The sequence below is a fragment of the Brachypodium distachyon genome, chromosome 3 (assembly GCF_000005505.3).
Source record: "Brachypodium distachyon strain Bd21 chromosome 3, Brachypodium_distachyon_v3.0, whole genome shotgun sequence".
NCBI lineage: Eukaryota > Viridiplantae > Streptophyta > Magnoliopsida > Poales > Poaceae > Brachypodium > Brachypodium distachyon.
Window position 1 is genome coordinate 26,000,371 of NC_016133.3, and position 18,316 is coordinate 26,018,686.

An 18,316-nucleotide genomic window follows, 5' to 3' on the forward strand; every position below is an offset into this window, starting at 1 on the left:
TTATGGTCTGAAAATTTCTGTAATCGATGCCGTTGCTACTCTACCCTGAGGACAGCAAGTGATTAACACGTCAATTTCTGTGGGGAATGTGTACAACCTCTCGAGAGTGTCAAACTAAGTACTTAGCCGTGTCCCCGGTTACGGACAATTTTGAGCAACTAGATATGGGGGCTGTAAGAAAGGTCTCATTCATTCCAATTTCTTAAATAAAACGAATGGTTTGAACAGGATAGGGGCACTTGATGTTTTTACTCAATGTGCTCTAAGTTAATAGGAGCATGGGTGTTTCTACCCCGTGTCCAATAGTGATAAAACTATTTAATAAAATGTTAGGATGATACATTGATGTTTTTATGCAATTAGCCAAACCCCACCTAACCAAATATTACATATACTTGACAGGATCTGTTATAACCATTTTGTGAACTTGCCAATACATTCAATGTATTGACCCCCTAGTGGCTGCAGCGTTTAAATGTTGCAGGTGAACCAGGTGAAGAGTGAGGTACGAATTGTAGGGTTACGAGTTTACATTCCAACATGTTTCGACCGTGGAGTTGTTATGGGACTTCTACATCTTCTGCTTTCCGCTGCAAGATTTTATCTTCTTCTGAGCTAACCCACGAGGTTATGCAATATGTAAGGTTCTGGATCAATGCGATGTAATATACTTTTGACATTTAAGAAGAAATCAAAATCCTGACCGACCCGCGGTAGCCGGGCCCACGCACTGAAGTCTTGCCTGCACCACGCCCTTCGTCGAGTACGGGCTGCTTCGCCGTTTTAGCACCAACATCTGTCAAAACAAGAAAAATATTCATTCACTCACTGCCACGAAGCAACAAGATTACGTAGCGGGGGGGCGCACAAATGCACGAACCCTTCACGCTGGACGACCTGCCCTTGCCACAAGATATTTGATCGCTGTCGCAAAATAACCTCTTGCGGGTGTAGGGACTATGGCCAGTGGAGGTCTCTATTCAAGCGAGTTTCTTATTAGAACCAGCTTAAAAACATAAGAGCAAACGGAATCTTCCAAATAAGGATTATGAAAATGCAACCTTCATTTTCCTCCACGTGGCAAGACCCCACGACCTTGCTATTAAAATTAACGGGTGTCACGTACGAGCTCCCTCCTGCAGGTCCAAACACGATTTCGTGTGAGTCCAGCCACCGGACCGAAGGAATGACAAATAATACGCACGTGGGTAAGTGGCACCCCCAGGTATACACATAAAAAAAGTTACTTACCCCCCGCCGAAACTGCATGACGTTGGTTAGTATCCAGCACCACGCTGCCAGTTAGGCGAGCCTTCGCCAGCTTGTCCGCGAATGAGAACATCTCTTTCTGGAGTTTTGCTTTCAACTCGTTCACGTGCAGTACCAAACGCGCGTTATGCTCTCTCAGTAACACCGGCAGCGCACTACCGTCCTGCCTCGCAAGCAAAAGAAAAGAACGTTCTCCTTTATTATTCATCCAAACCACATATTCCACAGCTTCAAACGATCGCGATAAAAATTCATTGCACATACCTGCCCTGGGTAGGCTCTACGCAGGTGTTGCGCGAATTCATTTGCCCCGGACGATTCACCCCCAGATTTCATCGGTGCATTGCTAAACGTCGCTGGCGCACCCAGGTATACTGCCGAAGCGCTCGTCCCAGTCTTCATTTTCTTATGTTCGACCAAACTAGCCTCCTCCTCGATTCTCAACAGCTGCAAGCACGATCGGACGAGAATATGTTCAGCAGAAAGATATATATAAATCTAAGCCTTCGACACGCAACCCATGGTTAATGTCAGATAGAATACTAACCACCTTCAACGCAGATGGATGGTAATACGACGCCTCGCCGTTGTGGGAAGCTGTGATGTAGTCGGTCATTTTCCGTATACTCTCGTAGTCAAACAAATGAACGCGTGGGTAAACTCCCTTATACTTGTTCATGAGCCCCACATCTAGGGTGTCTAGGTAGAATATTTCCAATCATAAACAAAAGCGCAGATCTTATCCCCGGGGTCAGAAACCATACCTGGAGGTAAAGATGACAGCCAGCTAGATTTATTGTCGAGTACCCATTCGCGATATCTGCCTTGAACTTTGCACAACCTAGTGCAACATGTCTCAGCACAAAATCTGACCAGTTGAACTCGGAAATCTTGTCTGCAACATTTATCGCGCCAAGGAAATCAATCGTCACGTAATCATGCTTCGAAGACGGGGCTAGCATGTGTCCAACAACAAAAATGACAAAGGCAATCTTGAATGTGTCGGATTGCAACTTCGGCGAGTTGGCGTCCACCGGTTTAAGCAAATAAACCTCCGCAGCCTTCAGGCTGTGCGCCCCTTTGTCGCCGACACAACGGGCAAAGTCCGTGTAATTGCGCAGAGCTTCCGACATCAGCTCGTTGGTCAGCCCCGGGCCTCCGCACAAGGTCATTGAGCCAATGTCTACCCGGTTCATAAGCCATGCACTAAGGCGCAGGTTTATCTTGGGAAGCATGTGAATTTAATATATCCCCGAGAACCCCATCTGATCAACAAGACTTTGCTTGAAATCATCGAACTGTCCGTCTACCGCGCACACCTTCTGCACGGAGACCCGGGAAGTTAAAGAAGCAGAAGCGTGGCCGCTAGATTGCATGGATGGCTTCCAGCTGAAGGCGTCATCTGAGTCCTGCAGGTCCTGGCTGTCGTGGATGGTCGCAATGTGCTCCTCCATCCTCTCCCCTCTCCCACACTGAATCTGTAGAAACAAGGCACAAACAATAATCAACATAAATACGTAGCCATTTTTAACCCTAACAGCTCGCAACACACGCTAACACACGTAGGCCTCTTATAAGCTTGTGAAAAAAGTAAAATATTTCCCCAGATCACCACAACACCTCCATCATGTAGTAGCATCAGAAAATATCATTTCGGACCAACAGAATCATCCATGCATAAAAAACCATGGCACGAAACAACGAATCACCAAAAATTATCAGCATCAAATATTATCAGCATCTTGTTAGATATTTTTGCAGCGCCACCAAATATTACCAGCACCGCAGAAAAGCCAAAAAAAAGATTGAACCAGAACAAAACAAAACCATATCCACCGTAATCAGAGAAAGAGATTCTTACAAGATCACGGGGGAAAGGCGGCAGGGCCCCCGGAACCTGAGAGCTGGGAGCGTTGCCAAGGCTGGGACGTGTAAATGACGGGTCACTACATCCATCCCACTAGGTGCTCATATATTTCAAACTACATTCAAAAATAACGCTCCTCCCTTGTCGCGCAAAAGTCATTCCGTAGGGTTCAAATTTCTCACCCACTAAATGCCCTTTGCCCCTTCTTCCCAGTTGTGCAGGATGTTCACCTTTTTTCGACTGTAACATGGGCCCGGCCTCCTGCGTACCCGTTTTTGTACACATTTCTTTTCCCGTCAATCGCTACGTGCTTACCGCGGTTACCACGCTAGACGCCTCGTTGACTTCGTGTATGAAGGGATTCAGCGTTATATGAAAGAAGTGTCTAAGTTATAATGGAAGAGGGGGGGGGGGGGGGGGGGTTGCCTGGGGGAGTAAACAACCACACACACCTTCTTATTGAATCCAGAAATTCCTAATACATGCCAGAACCATCAGTAATCTAGCTGACACACAACCATCAGCATGACAAACTGGCCTCAAGCGCGCGCACACACACACACAACTCTTTGCACGACTGAAGCTAAGACACGAGTAATAGAACTACACTATCACGACACTGACAACAAATCCTGGAAATTAATGGGCCGACTGACGAGGTGTGTGTCCAACGCATCTAACGCATCAGCACCGACAGGGCGCACATGATGAGGATTGAGAACTGAAGCGAGATGGAAAACATCAGCAGGTTTTCCATCCTCCTCGCGTAACCTTCTGCAGCCCAGGCTACTGCAAGGCGTGGCTCGTCGGCGGCACCATCTCCCCCTGCTGCTTGCGCCGGCTGACCGTCTCCATCCCCAATCCTGTCTAGCAAGGCCTTGTACTCTTCCTCCCAGGCGAAGTACCCGCATCCACCCTCGATCTGAACGGAACAAACGATTTTTCCCAACAGTCATCGAAATCGCGAATATGTCCTTGTTTGAATTACAATAACAATCAAACTGGAGCACTTGCCTCCTCAATCTGGCACTTGTAGAACCGCTGTCCCCTCCTCGGTCCGGCTTGACGCTGGACATGGGTCACCACGTCCGCACACGCGCATTGTGGACACCTTATCAGACGAAGGCAAGGCTGCTCGTCCCAACCTTGGCTCGAGAAGGACGCTGACCCTGGCATTGCCGGGAACGGCCCACTGGGAACCACTCCAGACCTGTTTGCACAGGTCTTCTCTCACACCGGTTAAGAGACTGGTCTTGCTGATGACTGGCGCGCGGAGACACCAACCGCGAACATGTTTATCTATAGCCGGGCCTTTTGGGGCGCCCTTATCTTCATTGCCCTACATCTTCTTCGCAGCATACAGGCAAGCAAACGTGCACACGGGTACATTGCGCAAAAAGAAAGCGAAGCACGCCTAGAAACCCAAATATGAATCGACACCACAACTGAAGCGATCCCCCCCCCCCCCGTACAGGGGTTCAATCTCTGTGCTTACAGTGCTAGTCTCTGGATCGACTCGCTAGCACACACAGTTTCAAGATGTAATATCAAGATACAAAGGAGCGCAAGCACGTTGGATAGGCTAACAAGGTTCGCAGAAGATGTGTGCTCCGTGTTGATGATGAATATTATGGATGATGTGAACGCAGAAGGCTACACAATGTTTGGCCAGACGCATTCGTGGAATGGTCTGCCTAGGAAGGTGGTGGTGCCGGTAAGTTTTGCACTAGAACCATGGGCCTTAGGTTCTTTTCCCACCTTACCGTCGCCGATGGCAACCATGGCTATTGAGCATTCGATGGCGCGTGCACAGACCACGACACTTGCCAGGTATGTGGGGGGGGGGGGGGTGGGGGGGGTGGGGGGGTAGGTGAGGCGTGGTAATGGGTAAAGATATATTAATCTGGCAAAACCGGTTTAGATTAATGTCTTATCTGTAGTAAATAAAAATAGTTTACTATGAGTTTGCAGGAATTGGGTGCATCACCCCTTCCCCGGCTCCTGCGTTTGGACGGTCTGTTTATAAGGCAGGGGCTAGTGTTGAACCGCAATGTTTGCCATGATGTGTGCACTCTGCTGGTTCGGCGACTGGACCAAATAGATGCTTTTTGCAGCAAGGACGCTAATGGCATGCGATGGAGGAAGTTTATGGAACCGGATTTCTCGGTGGGTCTTTGTGCAATTTTAATTATGGAAATCAATTGGTGTCAGCACGGGGGGGCGGCTAATTTGTTATTTCTATGTAGCTATTTGCTCTCACGTTGAACGACCCTGCAAGTTTGCAGTCAACAATTGCACAATTCGGTTTCGACAGCAGCTCCTTCAACATCATGTCATGCCGCATGGTGGGTGTAGGTTGATCTGTTTCCATATATGCAATATATTTTTCTGGCGAGTGATATAAATCCCTGGCAATCAGAACAATGACTCGCTCTTCTCTTGCTTTTGCGCAGCTCAACATACCAACATAGTTGGAGGATGGCTGGTGTGCCTACGTGTTGGACATGAAGTTCAAGAGGATCCATGTTTTGGACCCCATGGCCGGTCCTTTCAGGTTTTCAACGGAGAAGGTTAAGTTGCACGATCACGTGTGCGACCTCCTGTTGAACGCTTTCTTCAGGTGTGCTAGGAGGATGTTCGACAGCTGGTCCTGCGACACCACTGACTGGAAAGTACGGTTCCCACTGTTAATGACAGAGAACTTCAGCAGGTGAGATTGCTGTTTTGATTTCTTGTTTTCACCAACGTCTTGAACGCTACTTGTGTGAATTAGAATAAATTTGCCGATTTGGACAGGGAAAAATCTGGGCTGTGCATGACTTACTTGATGAGGAACTGCGATGGAGTAAAGCTAATGGCACCACTGACTTAGTTGCGTGTGTGCCGTCCATTTTTTTTTATTTCTGCTGCCGGTTGTGATCCGGTGTATTTTTTGGTTTTTTATTTGTGTATTCATTATATATATGTTTACGCGTCTACAGGAATCGTACATGCATCACAGGCGTAACTGCTTGTACGAGGTGTTGCGGCTTGAAGGGAACCAATCAAGGATGCCATCTGACTCGTTGGAGGCCATAAAAACAAGCTTCCATGTTCTGTGAATTTTGGTGATTTACGTTGTAATAAATTGGGACCTGGGCCTTCAAATGTCTTTTTATTTTTGTTGGACAAAAAACCTTGAGCGGTTTGGACATGCTGTTGTCACCGTGTAATGGACTTGTTTTTGTAGGGCCATGAAGCCCCCCCCCCCACCACATCAGAACAACCCGACCCCACCAACCACCGACCCCCCCCCCCCCCCAGCTAAAGGGAAAAAAATTCCTTTAATGCTTCCTGAAGATGAGAAATGTCGCCGACTTTGAGCTTCCTTTCCTTGCGGTAATCGTCGTTGCGACCTGGTTTTGGAATCTTTTTTAGCTAATAGCTTGCAGCCTCACACTCTCGTAGTTTTTTATCCGTCCCTCCCGGCAAAAAAAAAGACGAAGTTGTAGTTTGGTATTCTCGTAGCCTGTAGTTGAAAAAAGTAATGCAGAAAAAGGAAAGAAGATGTGTGCGGCTGTCCCCCTCAATGGATCCATCTCCTTGTCAATGGGTTAGGTGTGCTGGCAATGAATGCTGCGTCCGCAAAGGCCGCAGTTATGTGCAGGATACGATTCGTGGGGCGTTTGGCTATAAGAAACCTTCTCAACCGGACTCACAACCACGCTCCTTTGTTCGGTCTCGGTAGTCCACATGTATTCTCGTAAGCGCAGCCCCGCTTACTGGCTGTGGGGGGAGGGCTCGTCCACCGCTATGCAACAACCGGTTCATTTGCCGTCGAAGGGGGCGAGATCTGGGAGGGGTTTGGTTCGTCAGCGATGGCCGAAGTTGGGCGAGACATCTCTGGCCCGTATCCAGGGTCGTCCTCGCCGTGGAAGGCCACAGGTGGGGAGGAGGCTACACACGCTGGCAGACATCGCTCTCGACCTTGCAGAGGAGGAGGAAGCCGACATCAAGAAGGCAAAGCTTGCATCGTTGGAGACTGGCCGCGCGGAAAGAGCACTGAGGAAGTCCAAGGCCGGAAGGCATGGCCGTTTTTTGGCGGAAGAGGCTGAAAAGAAGCGCGGGCTTGAAGCAGCAGCTGACGGCCAAGAGATGCAGAAGGGGGAGCCAGTGTTGGTAGAGGTATCATCTGACGACGAGTGTTAGTGCTGTTTGCTAATAAGTAACATTGTGATGTGTGCTTTTCCTCTTAAAAAGACTGTAAGAATATGAAGTGGGTTTAGTAGGCTTAAACCGGGTGTCGATGACCCGGGTAGTTTCTAGTTTGGCGTGTTGCAATCATTGTATCGTGCTTTCGTCGAAATAAAGTAGTTCGCACGAGTCATCTTTATGCGGCCATTGCTTCAGTGGTTGATCGTCTGTTGCTACTGATGTTCGCGGATGGATAGGGGATTTGGAACATAATACATAGGAATGGAACAAAAAATAACTTGTTGGGGGCACCCAGGTTCTCTAGAAAAGCTGGCCGGCAAACATTGCATTATGCAAAAAGATGCCTTGGTTATTGGAACGCTTGAACTGAGTAGTAGACGACTGTTTATTCCATGGATGTGTGCCAGGATCTTGGGCGTTCAGACATGTTGCTAGCCATTCCCACGACTCCGTGGAGGATCTCTTTCTTGAGCCTGCGGAACACGCCCTGCGGTACAGGTTTATCTGATAGTCAAGGTCTTGCCATTTTAAAACGACGCGTGGTGGTTCACTGAAGTGTTGTCGGAAAAAATGTGTACCTTGTCAATTGGTGCAACGAGCGCCTCGCCGTTGAAATGGCGGGCGTAGTGCATGACATAGGTGCCTGATTCTTCCTTGGTAATTAAAAGATTAGTACTGTCTCTATGGTTGGGGATCCTAACATGCGGAAGGGGGGGCGCCAATTCTATTCTAGCATGTGATAAAAACGACTCACTCGATGCAGGGGGGGTGCATTTGGGTGTTGAAGGCGGTGGCCCACTGATCCTGCATGATGTCCCATCCGGAACCAAGTTCGGGGCCGAGTGCGGCGAAGCCTTCCTGGAGGTGTAGGATGTTTCCACGGTGCTTCGCTTCGTAATGATCGGCCCCTTTGTCGGTGCTTACAGGATCAAGGACTGTGATGTGTCGGTTTACCTTGTCGAATACATATACAGTCCATGCTCCTTGTACAGGGAAGGGGCACATGATCTGATGGAAAAAGGAAATTCCAGGGTTATGTCAAACAAACAAAGTGCAAACGTTTTGATATGCGTTTGAAAATTATGGAGAAGGAGAAGCAGTACCAGCCTTGCGAGCCTAGCTGGGACGTTGAAGACGCCAAGACCTAAAACACGAAGGGCCATCGCTGTGTCGGTGTTCCGGGTTGGGAATATAAATTGCAACTGCATCATTTTGTGGTTGTAGGTTTTAGCAAAAAGCCGAGCATACGATAATGGGGAAACTATATGAATTTTAGGTCTGTGGAAATGAGAATGGCAGCGCATACAGCTAGCTGTGTGGGTGCCAGTATTCTCCATCTCCCCGGTGGCTGCCCTGCGAGCATGGCATCTTATTTCTCGTTGAACATATGGACAAGCGCGTCCATTGCATCATAGCTTATTCACGCCTTGAGGCAAAATTCGTCCTGTACGTTGCGCCCCCCCCCCCCCCCCCCAGCATATTCACTGCCGGCGGCCCGATGGATGTGAGTTATCCAGTGCCTGGCAACCAAGTTGTTTCGTAGAATTTGAGCTAGGTATAGTTGACCAATTACCTATTCAGATCGTCTCCAAAGCTACAGCAGACGCTGTCGTGGAAAATTTCTGTGACGGAGGGGTCTTCCGTCGGTTGTTGTAGTCCAAGATCGAAAGGTGAAACTGCGATCTCGAATATTTGGAAATACAGGTTTCCAGGATTGTTCGTCCGTGAGAGTGGGACAATTCCGAGAGGGTCTATCTGATCGAGTGAGAGAACAGTTGTTCCACCTGAAAAAAAAACTCTGCTCAGTTTATGAATTGCAGATTATCTGTCAACTGAAATGATTGATTTAATCGCATGGATTTTGATTTTGTTTGAAACAACAAAAGGAAACTGTGTGCATACAGTAGCTTACCACTTCCTGATGAATTGTCTGTGTCGTACAGTGGGATGTTCCCAAGAAGCATGGCACGATATTGCGATTGAAGGCAGGGATCATCTGGTGTGGCGTCGAATAAAGGTCCATTAGTGAGCCCAGCTTCGCGATCTGCTGCATGTTGTGTGTGCGGCATGTTAGTACTAGCTGCATATTAATGGAGATGGAGACCAGAAAACCGTAATCTTGCCTGCCTTGCAGTTGGCTCCTTGCGGCTCGTCTAGGAAGAAATTGGGAGTGTAATCATAAAAATGAAGAGGCCCCTGTGAGAAATCGAATTGAGGGCACGGTTGGCAGTCGCTGGTGACGGTGTTAACAAGTTCCCACGTCGGCATGGCTGCGTTTTTTACAACGGAATAGATAGGAACATTCGTAGTTTTAGTGCGTGATCAGGTAGCATACGATTCTTTCTTTGTTGCTTAACAATCTTTTGGAAAATCGAGGTGTAGTGGCAGGATCAACAAACCGTGCCGGGAGAGGGAAACGTCACGTGGATCTCCCACCTTGGCCTTGCCCTTATCAGTGCTGGCAACTGGGTTCGGAGGGGACTCAAGTGCGGGGTGCGCCGTGCGAGATGGGCCTGCAACAAAAATATTACGTATACACATGAAGAGGGGGTGAATGCATGAATATAAGAAAGCGAGGGGGGGTCGTGTACCACTAGATGCAGGGGGGGTCGTGTGCCAACGCTGCTTTGGATGACGATGTATAGCTGGACTCGTAGAAATTTGCTAGGTTTAGTGGGAAAAAGAAGAAGGCGGTTATTTTTTTTGATGTGTGTGAGGTGGATGCAGTTTGCACGTTTTTGTTTGTGTGTTGTTGAGAGGCTTTTACCTTGCACGGCTGGTTCGTCGGGGTGGTAGGCAGATACACCCTCAGGGATCAAACCGGCCATTTCGGCAACTCTTTTAACGAAAAATTCCATCATTTCGGATCCAGAGCTGATCAGGTTGCACCTCATCAAGGCGAGGAGATCTTGGATCTTGTTGATGCGGTCAGGTTGAGGGGAAGCTATTGCTTCCAAGAACTGGGGCTGCACGGCCTCGCTGGCGTTTAGTTCGTTTTGTTGGTGTAACTGAAGGACCTGGGTGGCGGCGTCTACCACCTGCATGCAGGGACATGTCGAGAAGAGGCGTGCGGGAATTAAATACACGGACGTAAAAAATAAAGTGATGTATATGGATTACTTGAACGGCTGAGGTCCAACCACAGGACGCTAAAGCGATTGAAGTGCCATTAACGAATCGGCTAGATTTAAATAAAAAAAATGCATGTGTGTATACCCCACATTATTTTTTTCTTAGAAACGAATAAACACACATCATGGTGGGATTTTTTGGCGTGCATGGCTTCAAAGTTTTTTTAGATTGGTAGGCAACCTGCTACCAACTATTGGGAAATGAGAGCGTGGCATGCATGGAAAATGACAGCGCGGCTTTTCCTCGGGGCCGCCGGCAAGGGGCGTCGGCACGAAGGCACACGGCAAAGGCTTCTTTGCCGGCGACCTTTTTATGGACCCTTCAGTAAAGCCTTTGCCGGAGGCCTTTTGCGGCTTTCGGCAAAGAAAAGTAGCTAACGGGACGAAACGGCACATGATGGCTTTGCCGGCGGCCAGCCTTCAGCAATGAAAAAAACCGTAATTAAAAAAAATAAAAAGTAACACCGCCGGTGCTGCTGCAGGTCGCCGCTGCTCCTCCTCGCCGCCGCTGCTCTCGCGCTGCTGCAGGCCGCCACCATTACCCCTCGCGCCGCCATTGCTGCTCCTCGCCGCTGCTCTCGTGCTGCTGCTGCTCCTCCTCGCCACTGTTGCTGCTTCATGCCTCGCCGCCACCTCTCCTCCTCGCTGCTGCTTCTGCCACGCCGCCGCTGCAGCCCCACCGCCGCTGCTGCCTCGCGCCGCCGCTGCTCTCGCGCTGCTGCCCCTTGCTGCTGCAGGCCGCCGCCTCTCCTCCTTGCTGCTGCTGCTGCCCCGCCGCCGCAGCTGCCGCACCGCCCCTGCTGCTGCAGCCCCGCCGCTGCTGCTGCCTCGCCCCGCCGGCCGTCGAGGAGAGAGAGAGCAGAGGGGAGAGCTCCTGCCCCCCGTTGAGGAGGGGGCCGCCTCCACCCGGCTGCTGCTGCTGTTGGAGAGAGGGGAGGAGCCGTGCAGGTCGCCGGCACTCGACCGCACGGGGAAGAGGCGGCGTGCGCGCTGCTGCCCTCCTGCACAGGAGCCAATGGAGTGGAGAGCTCGTGGGGGAGAGAGATGACAGAGAGATAGGGGGAGATAAGACAGAGAGAGAAAAGAGATGTGGCTGGGAAGAGAGATCGGGAGAGATAAGAGATCGGGGGAGATAAACGGCTAGGAGCGCGCCACATCATCGATCCGTGGCGCGGTCACACGGATCGGTGACGTGGCCAGAAGCTTTGCCGGAGGCTAGGCCGCAGGCAAAGGTAATACAGTCTTTGCCGGAGGTAACGAATCATCTAGATTTAAATTAAAAAAATGCATGTGTGTATTCCCCCCATTATTTTTTTCTTAGAACCAAAAAAAAACACATCATGGCTGGGTGTTTTTGGCGTGCATGGCTTCAAAGCTTTTTTAGATTGATAGGAAACCTGCTACCAACTATTGGGAAATGAGAGCATGGCATGCATGGGCATGATTCATACATTTAGTGTTTTAAAAACAATGGATTACCTTGCTGAAAAAATGCTTCATCAAAGACGCGCTTTCCGCTGGTGCTTGCTGCTGCTTCCTTCGGCATCCGGCGGCGCTCGGTGGCATGCGGATCTTTCGTCGCTCGCTGGCAGGTCCTGCTGCTCGTCCACTATTTCATCGTACTAGAACGGAGGAAAAATAATTTGCATGGCTGCATTTTTTTTGTGTGGACATAACACACATTTCATGGCTTAACGATTGGTTTTGACACAAAAAAAGGATTCGGGTGATCACCTGTCTGATTTCTATGTTAGAAGGGAGACAAGCCTTGAGGTCTCCTTTAGTCTCGATATAATCCTCAATGCGTGGTTTCTTCTCATGGAATAAACCACGCAGGCCGAATCTCCGATGCTCGACTAGCGCGATCTGCGGTTTTGTGATAAAAGGCGCATCAGTTAGATGAGTTCAAAAAAAGGTTTGTTCTCACGAAATGGTTGGTAGTTTTTGGTGAGGGTAAATACCTGTAGTGCGATGACACATCCCTCGAGCTCGATGCTGGATGGGTTTGACGGCATTTCGTCGCGCACCTTATATGCTGCAACCTTCAGTCCTTCCAAGACAAACAATGCCATGTTATACTTGTTGATCTGGGCGGTCTCCGAAACAACCTCAAGTGCTTCATCGGAAACAGAAGCCTGAGCACGCCTGGGCCCAAGAACAGTAGCGAATGCTAGGAGCGTGTGGCCGGTCACGATCCTATGAAACCCAGGTCCTTCTAAGAGTCCCATGTTAGCGTCTTTCAGTAAATGGAATATGCGGCGGACCGGCACACTCCTGGAGCTGTCATCCGAATACTGGAGAAGCTGGTTGGTACGCTTGCGTAGTTCGGCATGATTAACGCGGTCGCCTAGCACTAAACGATCACCTACGGCGGTGATGCCTAAGATGTGTCCGATGACCTCCACTGTAATGGGTATCCTGTCATGCAGCCCGTCCCCCATGACAAGCTCCATTGTGTCTGGGTCCAAGTGAAAGAGCAAGTACAATGCAGATTTCCTGTCTAGGAGGCCAATGTACCTCTGCTTAAAAAGTCCAGCGAGGCCGTTGGCGGAGCCGACAGCTTCCTTCATCTCGTCGCTCCAATGCGCAATGGCTTCCTCTAGGGGCTTCAGAGAGAAAGACGTAGAGAGTGTTAGTCGACGACTTCTCCGGGCTCGTCTGCGAGTCAGGAGAAGCCTGGTAGCCGTGGGGCTCCCCTTCTTGATTTTCTTCAACCATGCTCTCCCCATGTCCTTTCTGTTCTTACGTGCGCCAGGACTTGCGGCTCCCTTTGGCATGGCGGCTAATGTTGCAGGACATCGAGAATCTGTAAGCCGAAAAATGGATCACGGAGGTAAATGTCAAAACTAAAAGGTGATCACGAAAATCCCCCAAATAAAAACCAGATGCTTCTAATAGGACCATGTGGAGTAGCGAAAAAGAGAGCCTGACGTGTTACTCAATCTGAGAGAAATGGCATGATCAACTGATCGATGAGAAAGTAGTTTTTAAACGAACGAGAGTGCGTCTAATATTATTAGATTCAGGTGCCAGAAAACTGATCAACTAATCGTTGACCCTGTGATTGGTGATCTCAAAAAGATCTGCTGGAAATTGATTTTTAAGGGCTGGAGAGTGCATCTAATATTAATCGATTCAAATACGGATGAAAAAACATATCCAAAACATTTTCGTTCACCCCCTGTGCTGGGTGATCTCAAAGATATTTGCAGGTGGTGTTGGTGTGTGGGGGTTGTCAGCTCGTATGAAATGCCGAACTATGAAGAGATTAATAGGCCGAGAGGGAAAATACCTTGGCTTTCGTCCGCGATCTCCGCTGAAAATACGAGAGCTTTGATGACTAAAGAGGAAGAATGGTGTGAGCTTCTGAGTGTGGATGGATCTATGGAGATTTCTTCTTTTTGGTCGGCTGGAAGAGAAGGTCATGAGAAGAGCGGGGGTCTCTTAAGTTACCATGTTTATTCTTTTTTTGTGTCTCTTGTGAGCTGCAAGGGTAGGGCAGTACATTTAGTTGAGCTGCAAAGGGTGTCTGTTGTAAAAAGATCTCTAAAGCAGAGCGAAAACTACCGCTAGGAGTTAAGGTGAACACCTTGCGTGCTGTTTTGGCCATAAAAAAAGGATGTTCTCGCTGACCAAGGTGTGTCCCTGGAAAAAGAATACGAATTGGGTGAAACTAGCAGGGCCAGAAAGAAATGATAACGGCGGAATATAAGATAGACTTGCTAGTGCAGATCCAAAATAATTTCCGTGTGGTTTGTAGATGCCATAACGGCGGAAGAAAAATAGGTGTGGAGGTGGACGAGATGATGTCCTCGGGCTTGCGATCTAGTTGTAATGTGAGCGCCGATTGCGTAGTTACGAAAAAAATAGGTTTTGAGAAAATATGAGTGCAGAGCATGAGATGGTACTCCCAGATAAATAATTCTGATTGAGCTAAGACGGGTTCCATCTTAGCCTCCATGCAAAACAGCGTGCTTTTTTTCACAAAAGGAGGCCGGCGACCGGTTCCATATTTGAGCAGTGCGGATTCGTGCATAGTCAGAGGGGGCAAGTTGGGACCACGGATACGAAAATAGCTAATGTTGGCTGAAAATGTTGCCAAAAACTTATGGCCAACGCAGGGTGTTGTCGTGTCGGGCTTGGTTTTAGCCATTGTTGGATAAAAGTTGCATGCATAGAAAAAAGAATAGACATGGTTTTTAGGTAAGACGGCTATACTTGGCTAGGCAATAAGGATATTGCGCGTGTGGACCATGTAAATACGAGCTTCATAGGTCGTGTGGGGGACAGGAGGGGGCGCTATTAATTTGGAGGGTTTTCCATTACCCCGGTAGGTGCAAAATTCAGTGCAGCCCGGCGACGCGCCCTTCTGAACAAGATGAACCAGGGATAGTTCAAAGGAAAATCAACTGCCGTATCTCTCGTGCAGTTGCTGTAAGATCGCGTAGTTTTGATGGGATGGAGAAGGAAGAGCCTATCCATAGCTATGTCAGTGAACGGGTACACTGCGTTCATTGGATTAGACTGTTTCCATTGTTCTCACAGTCCTGGCGCGAGTCTTGCAGCTGTATGCCACTACATTGTCTCCCGCCCATGTCGCAGATGTCCAGTGCCGCCCCGGAGCCTCTGTTAATTGATCATGTGTACAAAAAACACGGTAGATATTTCCCTGGAGATGTCCAACACAGAAATTGTTTGTGTTGGGGCCTGAGAACAGGAATGAGTGTAACGCGAAATTGTTAACTTGATCACCCAAATTATTTTATCCCCCGACGATTTTAATCTCTCTGTCTGGGACGATTTTAATCTCTCTATCTTTCCAACCGTTGCTTGGAGGTCCCCCCTACGTGCACAAAGCGTGGTTGGTGAGGGTGTTTTTTGGGTGGCATTTAATGCGCTCCGTGCAGTACGATGGGGCGTGTGTTAGGAAAGTAAATGGGAGGGCTTGGTAGACATATGCTGAATTCGGCGATGGTGCAGGGGAGTTAACTCGATTGTCTATGTCGGACAAGACAAGACAGCGTTTGGTCCGGGTGCTTGCTTCTCCATGACGTGTATCATTGTAGTGCGGCAGTGAGCGCGGTCATTTATATCGGTTGGGCATTGGTGTTGTTGCCTTCTACTTTTGATTCAATGCAGTGGTTGGGGGCGCTCCTGTTCTTGGTGTACGGGGTGGGGGCGGTGTGTACGTCTCCTTGTACATAAAATTTATTCAAAACCGTATTGATTCGTATCTCTAAGTTAGACACAAAGGTTAGCGTAAGGGGGGGGGACAAAATTACGCTGTAGCTTCGTGTGTGTTTGAAATTTTTTACTACATTGTGATGCATGGGTGAAATCAATATATCCTTTGGGAGATTGGAAAAGCAAGATTACGTGTTATTCGAACGAAAAGGTGGGATCATGCGGTGATCGGGAAACGATCTTTCTAGCTAAAATATGAACGAGGCCATGAACGATCCTACTAGAAGGACAAACAGCACAAAGATGCACATCCGATACTTGAATGCTTCGTGATTTTGCTGCGTGCACGGCCGCCATGCATGCCTGGCGTTCTTCGGCCTCTGTCTCGTACCTAGTCCTCTCATGATCAACATTCTTCAACTGCTCTTGTTTCTCTTCTAGCATTCGCCAGAGTCTCCGGATGGCCGTCTGAGTTCCGGCGACCAATCTGGGTCGACCCAGAGAACGTATGAACATCTCCGATCGTCCTACGAGGAATGTGAAGGGTGTAAGCAGTTGTATTCATGGAAAATGTATAGAAAGAAGAATGAATAAAAAAACTATCAGTACCTCGAACTGGCACCCCAAGAACCTCCTCCCAACGTTGGGGCCATCGAAAGCTACATAGCGTGCAACTGGCAAATTGCAGTGGCAATCTGATATGGGTGTGGGTGGCCCGATCTTTCGATGAGATTGATAACTCTCGATTTGGGTAGGAGGTGACGTTGACGATCCGACTACGGCCTAAGAGGCAGCGCCTTAGCAATCGATACAACAAATCCAGAGGGTTATTGATCACGCGGGTGCACGATCAACCTGACCACAAAGGTCTTTGTTCCTGCAAACAATCGAAGAACAAGCAAGAACAAGATGAATAGCAGATGCAATCTGAAATTGCGAGTATACTATATCAAACCAATGTCTCAACGAGACGATGAATTGGGGTTCCGAAAGCGGTAAAGCAGGTGGGCTAACAGACACACCCGATTGCACGAAGCAGTAGCGATGGCTAACTTTTAACTAAACAAAAACGAAGAATCCTTAGGTGGGCTTGTGGGGTATATAAAGGAGGAGGGAGAGAGATTTTTGTCCACCTTGAGTAAGAAGGCCGCAATCCTTCTCAGCTGCGTGGATGTTTGATAGTTGTTGCACCTTTCGCTGGCCTCCATTGTATCTAATCTTGACCTTGGACTTGAAAAGCTGGACCAAATATTATAGAATTGAGGGTGCCGAAAGTCGTATCCATGGTTAGCATGTGCATATCATCCTGCCTTTCTTGAAATGAAAGTCGTCATCGCCGTTGTTTGTGCTGAAAAGAGACTGACAAAATAGACAAAGTGTGTGCATGGTATATGTATATGTCATCCATCTTAAAACATCTCCTTTCTTTCACAAGTAATATCTTATAACAAAATCTCATGAAATAATTAGTCAAAGAATCGTCATGAATAATATTCCAGCAGATAGATTGACAATATTGTTTGCATATATAAGTGAAACAATTTCTTGTATTTGGTTTGCATGGCTCACCATTATACCATCCCAACAGTGGAGAATAATATTTAACAGTACCTGAAATAGTTATTACAAGATGCTGAAATTTAAAGCAAGTGAAGGCACTAATATTCGAACAATCATGTAAACAACTATTTGACAAACAATCAACACCAATATTGGAGGTCATATCAAAATGGTTAAGCATATGCAACATATTATTTTCTCTCAAATCAAGAAAGTTATCACAAACAATGCAAATCTCATGGACCAAAAAGTTATTCTTTACATCATGTCCTCCAATTAATTGAATAGTGTATTCGTGAGCATTAGCAAAAGATTTTGAAATTGTTAACTTAGAAACTTTATCTATTGCATGTGATAAATACATAGCTCTATCAAGTGTAATATAACACAAAGAATTAATAGGTGGATCCTTATCAATCACTCCATGTTTAATTAACTCGACACAACCTAAATCAAAATTATCTATCTCACATGTTTCTCCCAAAGCATTAATTATTTTCTCACATGATTCATTCTCATCAATATCAAAATTAATATGTGCACTCAAATCATTAGAAGAATTAATTTCAGCAGTAGGTGCACTCAAATCAGTATGTAAATCAACAATTTCACATGGTGCAGAAAATTCAATGGGTATCTCATTTATTTCATCACATGTCATATTTTGTTCAGCAACACAATCATCTGTATCATTACCTTGTGGGTTCGTATTTGTAGTAGACCTTCGTTGTAATTTTCTCTCAACTTCACGAGCAAGATTAAGCAAACACAAAAGAGAGTCGTATTTTCCGTATTCAATTATGTAAGAAATATCAAAGTTAAGTCCACAATAAAATCTATCCATTTTTCTTTGTTCGGTTTCATCTAAACCAGACCGCAATGTTATAACTTGGAACTCATGGTAGTAATCATCAAAAGATTTATCATCTTGTGTCAAACGTCGTAGCTGTGAGCGCAAGTTATTAGCATAATTAAAAGGAACATATTTTTCTCTCATAAGTTTCTTCATGTCAACCCAAGAGTGAGGAATTTTCTTTTCTCTAACTATCTCATTCCACCAAGATAAAGCAGCAAAAGTAAATTTACTACTAGCAATTTGAACCTTGCGACT

General features: G+C 47.4%; 1 protein-coding gene across 6 annotated transcripts; it reads right to left on the reverse strand.

The window, feature by feature from the left end:
• Window positions 1-553: 553 nt before the first annotated feature.
• Window positions 554-13,946, reverse strand: LOC112271394. Of its 6 annotated transcripts, XM_024460371.1 has the most exons (18): window positions 13,754-13,946; window positions 12,979-13,267; window positions 12,423-12,511; window positions 12,196-12,327; window positions 11,941-12,083; window positions 10,098-10,368; window positions 9,922-9,975; window positions 9,730-9,843; window positions 9,454-9,600; window positions 9,243-9,377; window positions 8,904-9,114; window positions 2,034-2,747; window positions 1,817-1,866; window positions 1,534-1,716; window positions 1,252-1,432; window positions 1,062-1,136; window positions 881-976; window positions 554-796 (listed from the first exon to the last, which is right to left on the reverse strand). In XM_024460371.1, exons 5-12 carry the CDS (start codon window positions 12,025-12,027, stop codon window positions 2,612-2,614), a joined length of 1,155 nt encoding a protein of 384 aa, XP_024316139.1. In that variant the 5' UTR covers window positions 12,028-12,083; window positions 12,196-12,327; window positions 12,423-12,511; window positions 12,979-13,267; window positions 13,754-13,946; the 3' UTR covers window positions 554-796; window positions 881-976; window positions 1,062-1,136; window positions 1,252-1,432; window positions 1,534-1,716; window positions 1,817-1,866; window positions 2,034-2,611. The 6 variants fall into 6 exon arrangements, with proteins under 6 accessions (XP_024316139.1, XP_024316144.1, XP_024316143.1 ...); XM_024460373.1 differs by lacking the exons at window positions 554-796; window positions 881-976; window positions 1,062-1,136; ... (2 more) ...; window positions 1,817-1,866; window positions 2,034-2,747 and adding exons at window positions 7,505-7,817; window positions 7,909-7,979; window positions 8,085-8,338; window positions 8,434-8,532 and having other exon boundaries at window positions 12,423-13,267; XM_024460374.1 differs by lacking the exons at window positions 554-796; window positions 881-976; window positions 1,062-1,136; ... (2 more) ...; window positions 1,817-1,866; window positions 2,034-2,747 and adding exons at window positions 7,505-7,817; window positions 7,909-7,983; window positions 8,085-8,338; window positions 8,434-8,532 and having other exon boundaries at window positions 12,423-13,267.
• Between the last annotated feature and the right edge of the window lie 4,370 nt (window positions 13,947-18,316).

Bases quoted from the DNA above. Each gene is read 5' to 3' on its own strand.
- LOC112271394 (XM_024460371.1), bottom strand. From the start codon at position 12,027: ATGCCACCGAGCGCCGCCGGATGCCGAAGGAAGCAGCAGCAAGCACCA. The intron at 9,976-10,097 runs GTAAAAGCCTCT...CTACGAGTCCAG, and splicing joins CGACGAACCAGCCGTGCAAG to CTATACATCGTCATCCAAAG. The intron at 9,601-9,729 runs GTTTGTTGATCC...TAAAAAACGCAG, and splicing joins CGTTTCCCTCTCCCGGCACG to CCATGCCGACGTGGGAACTT.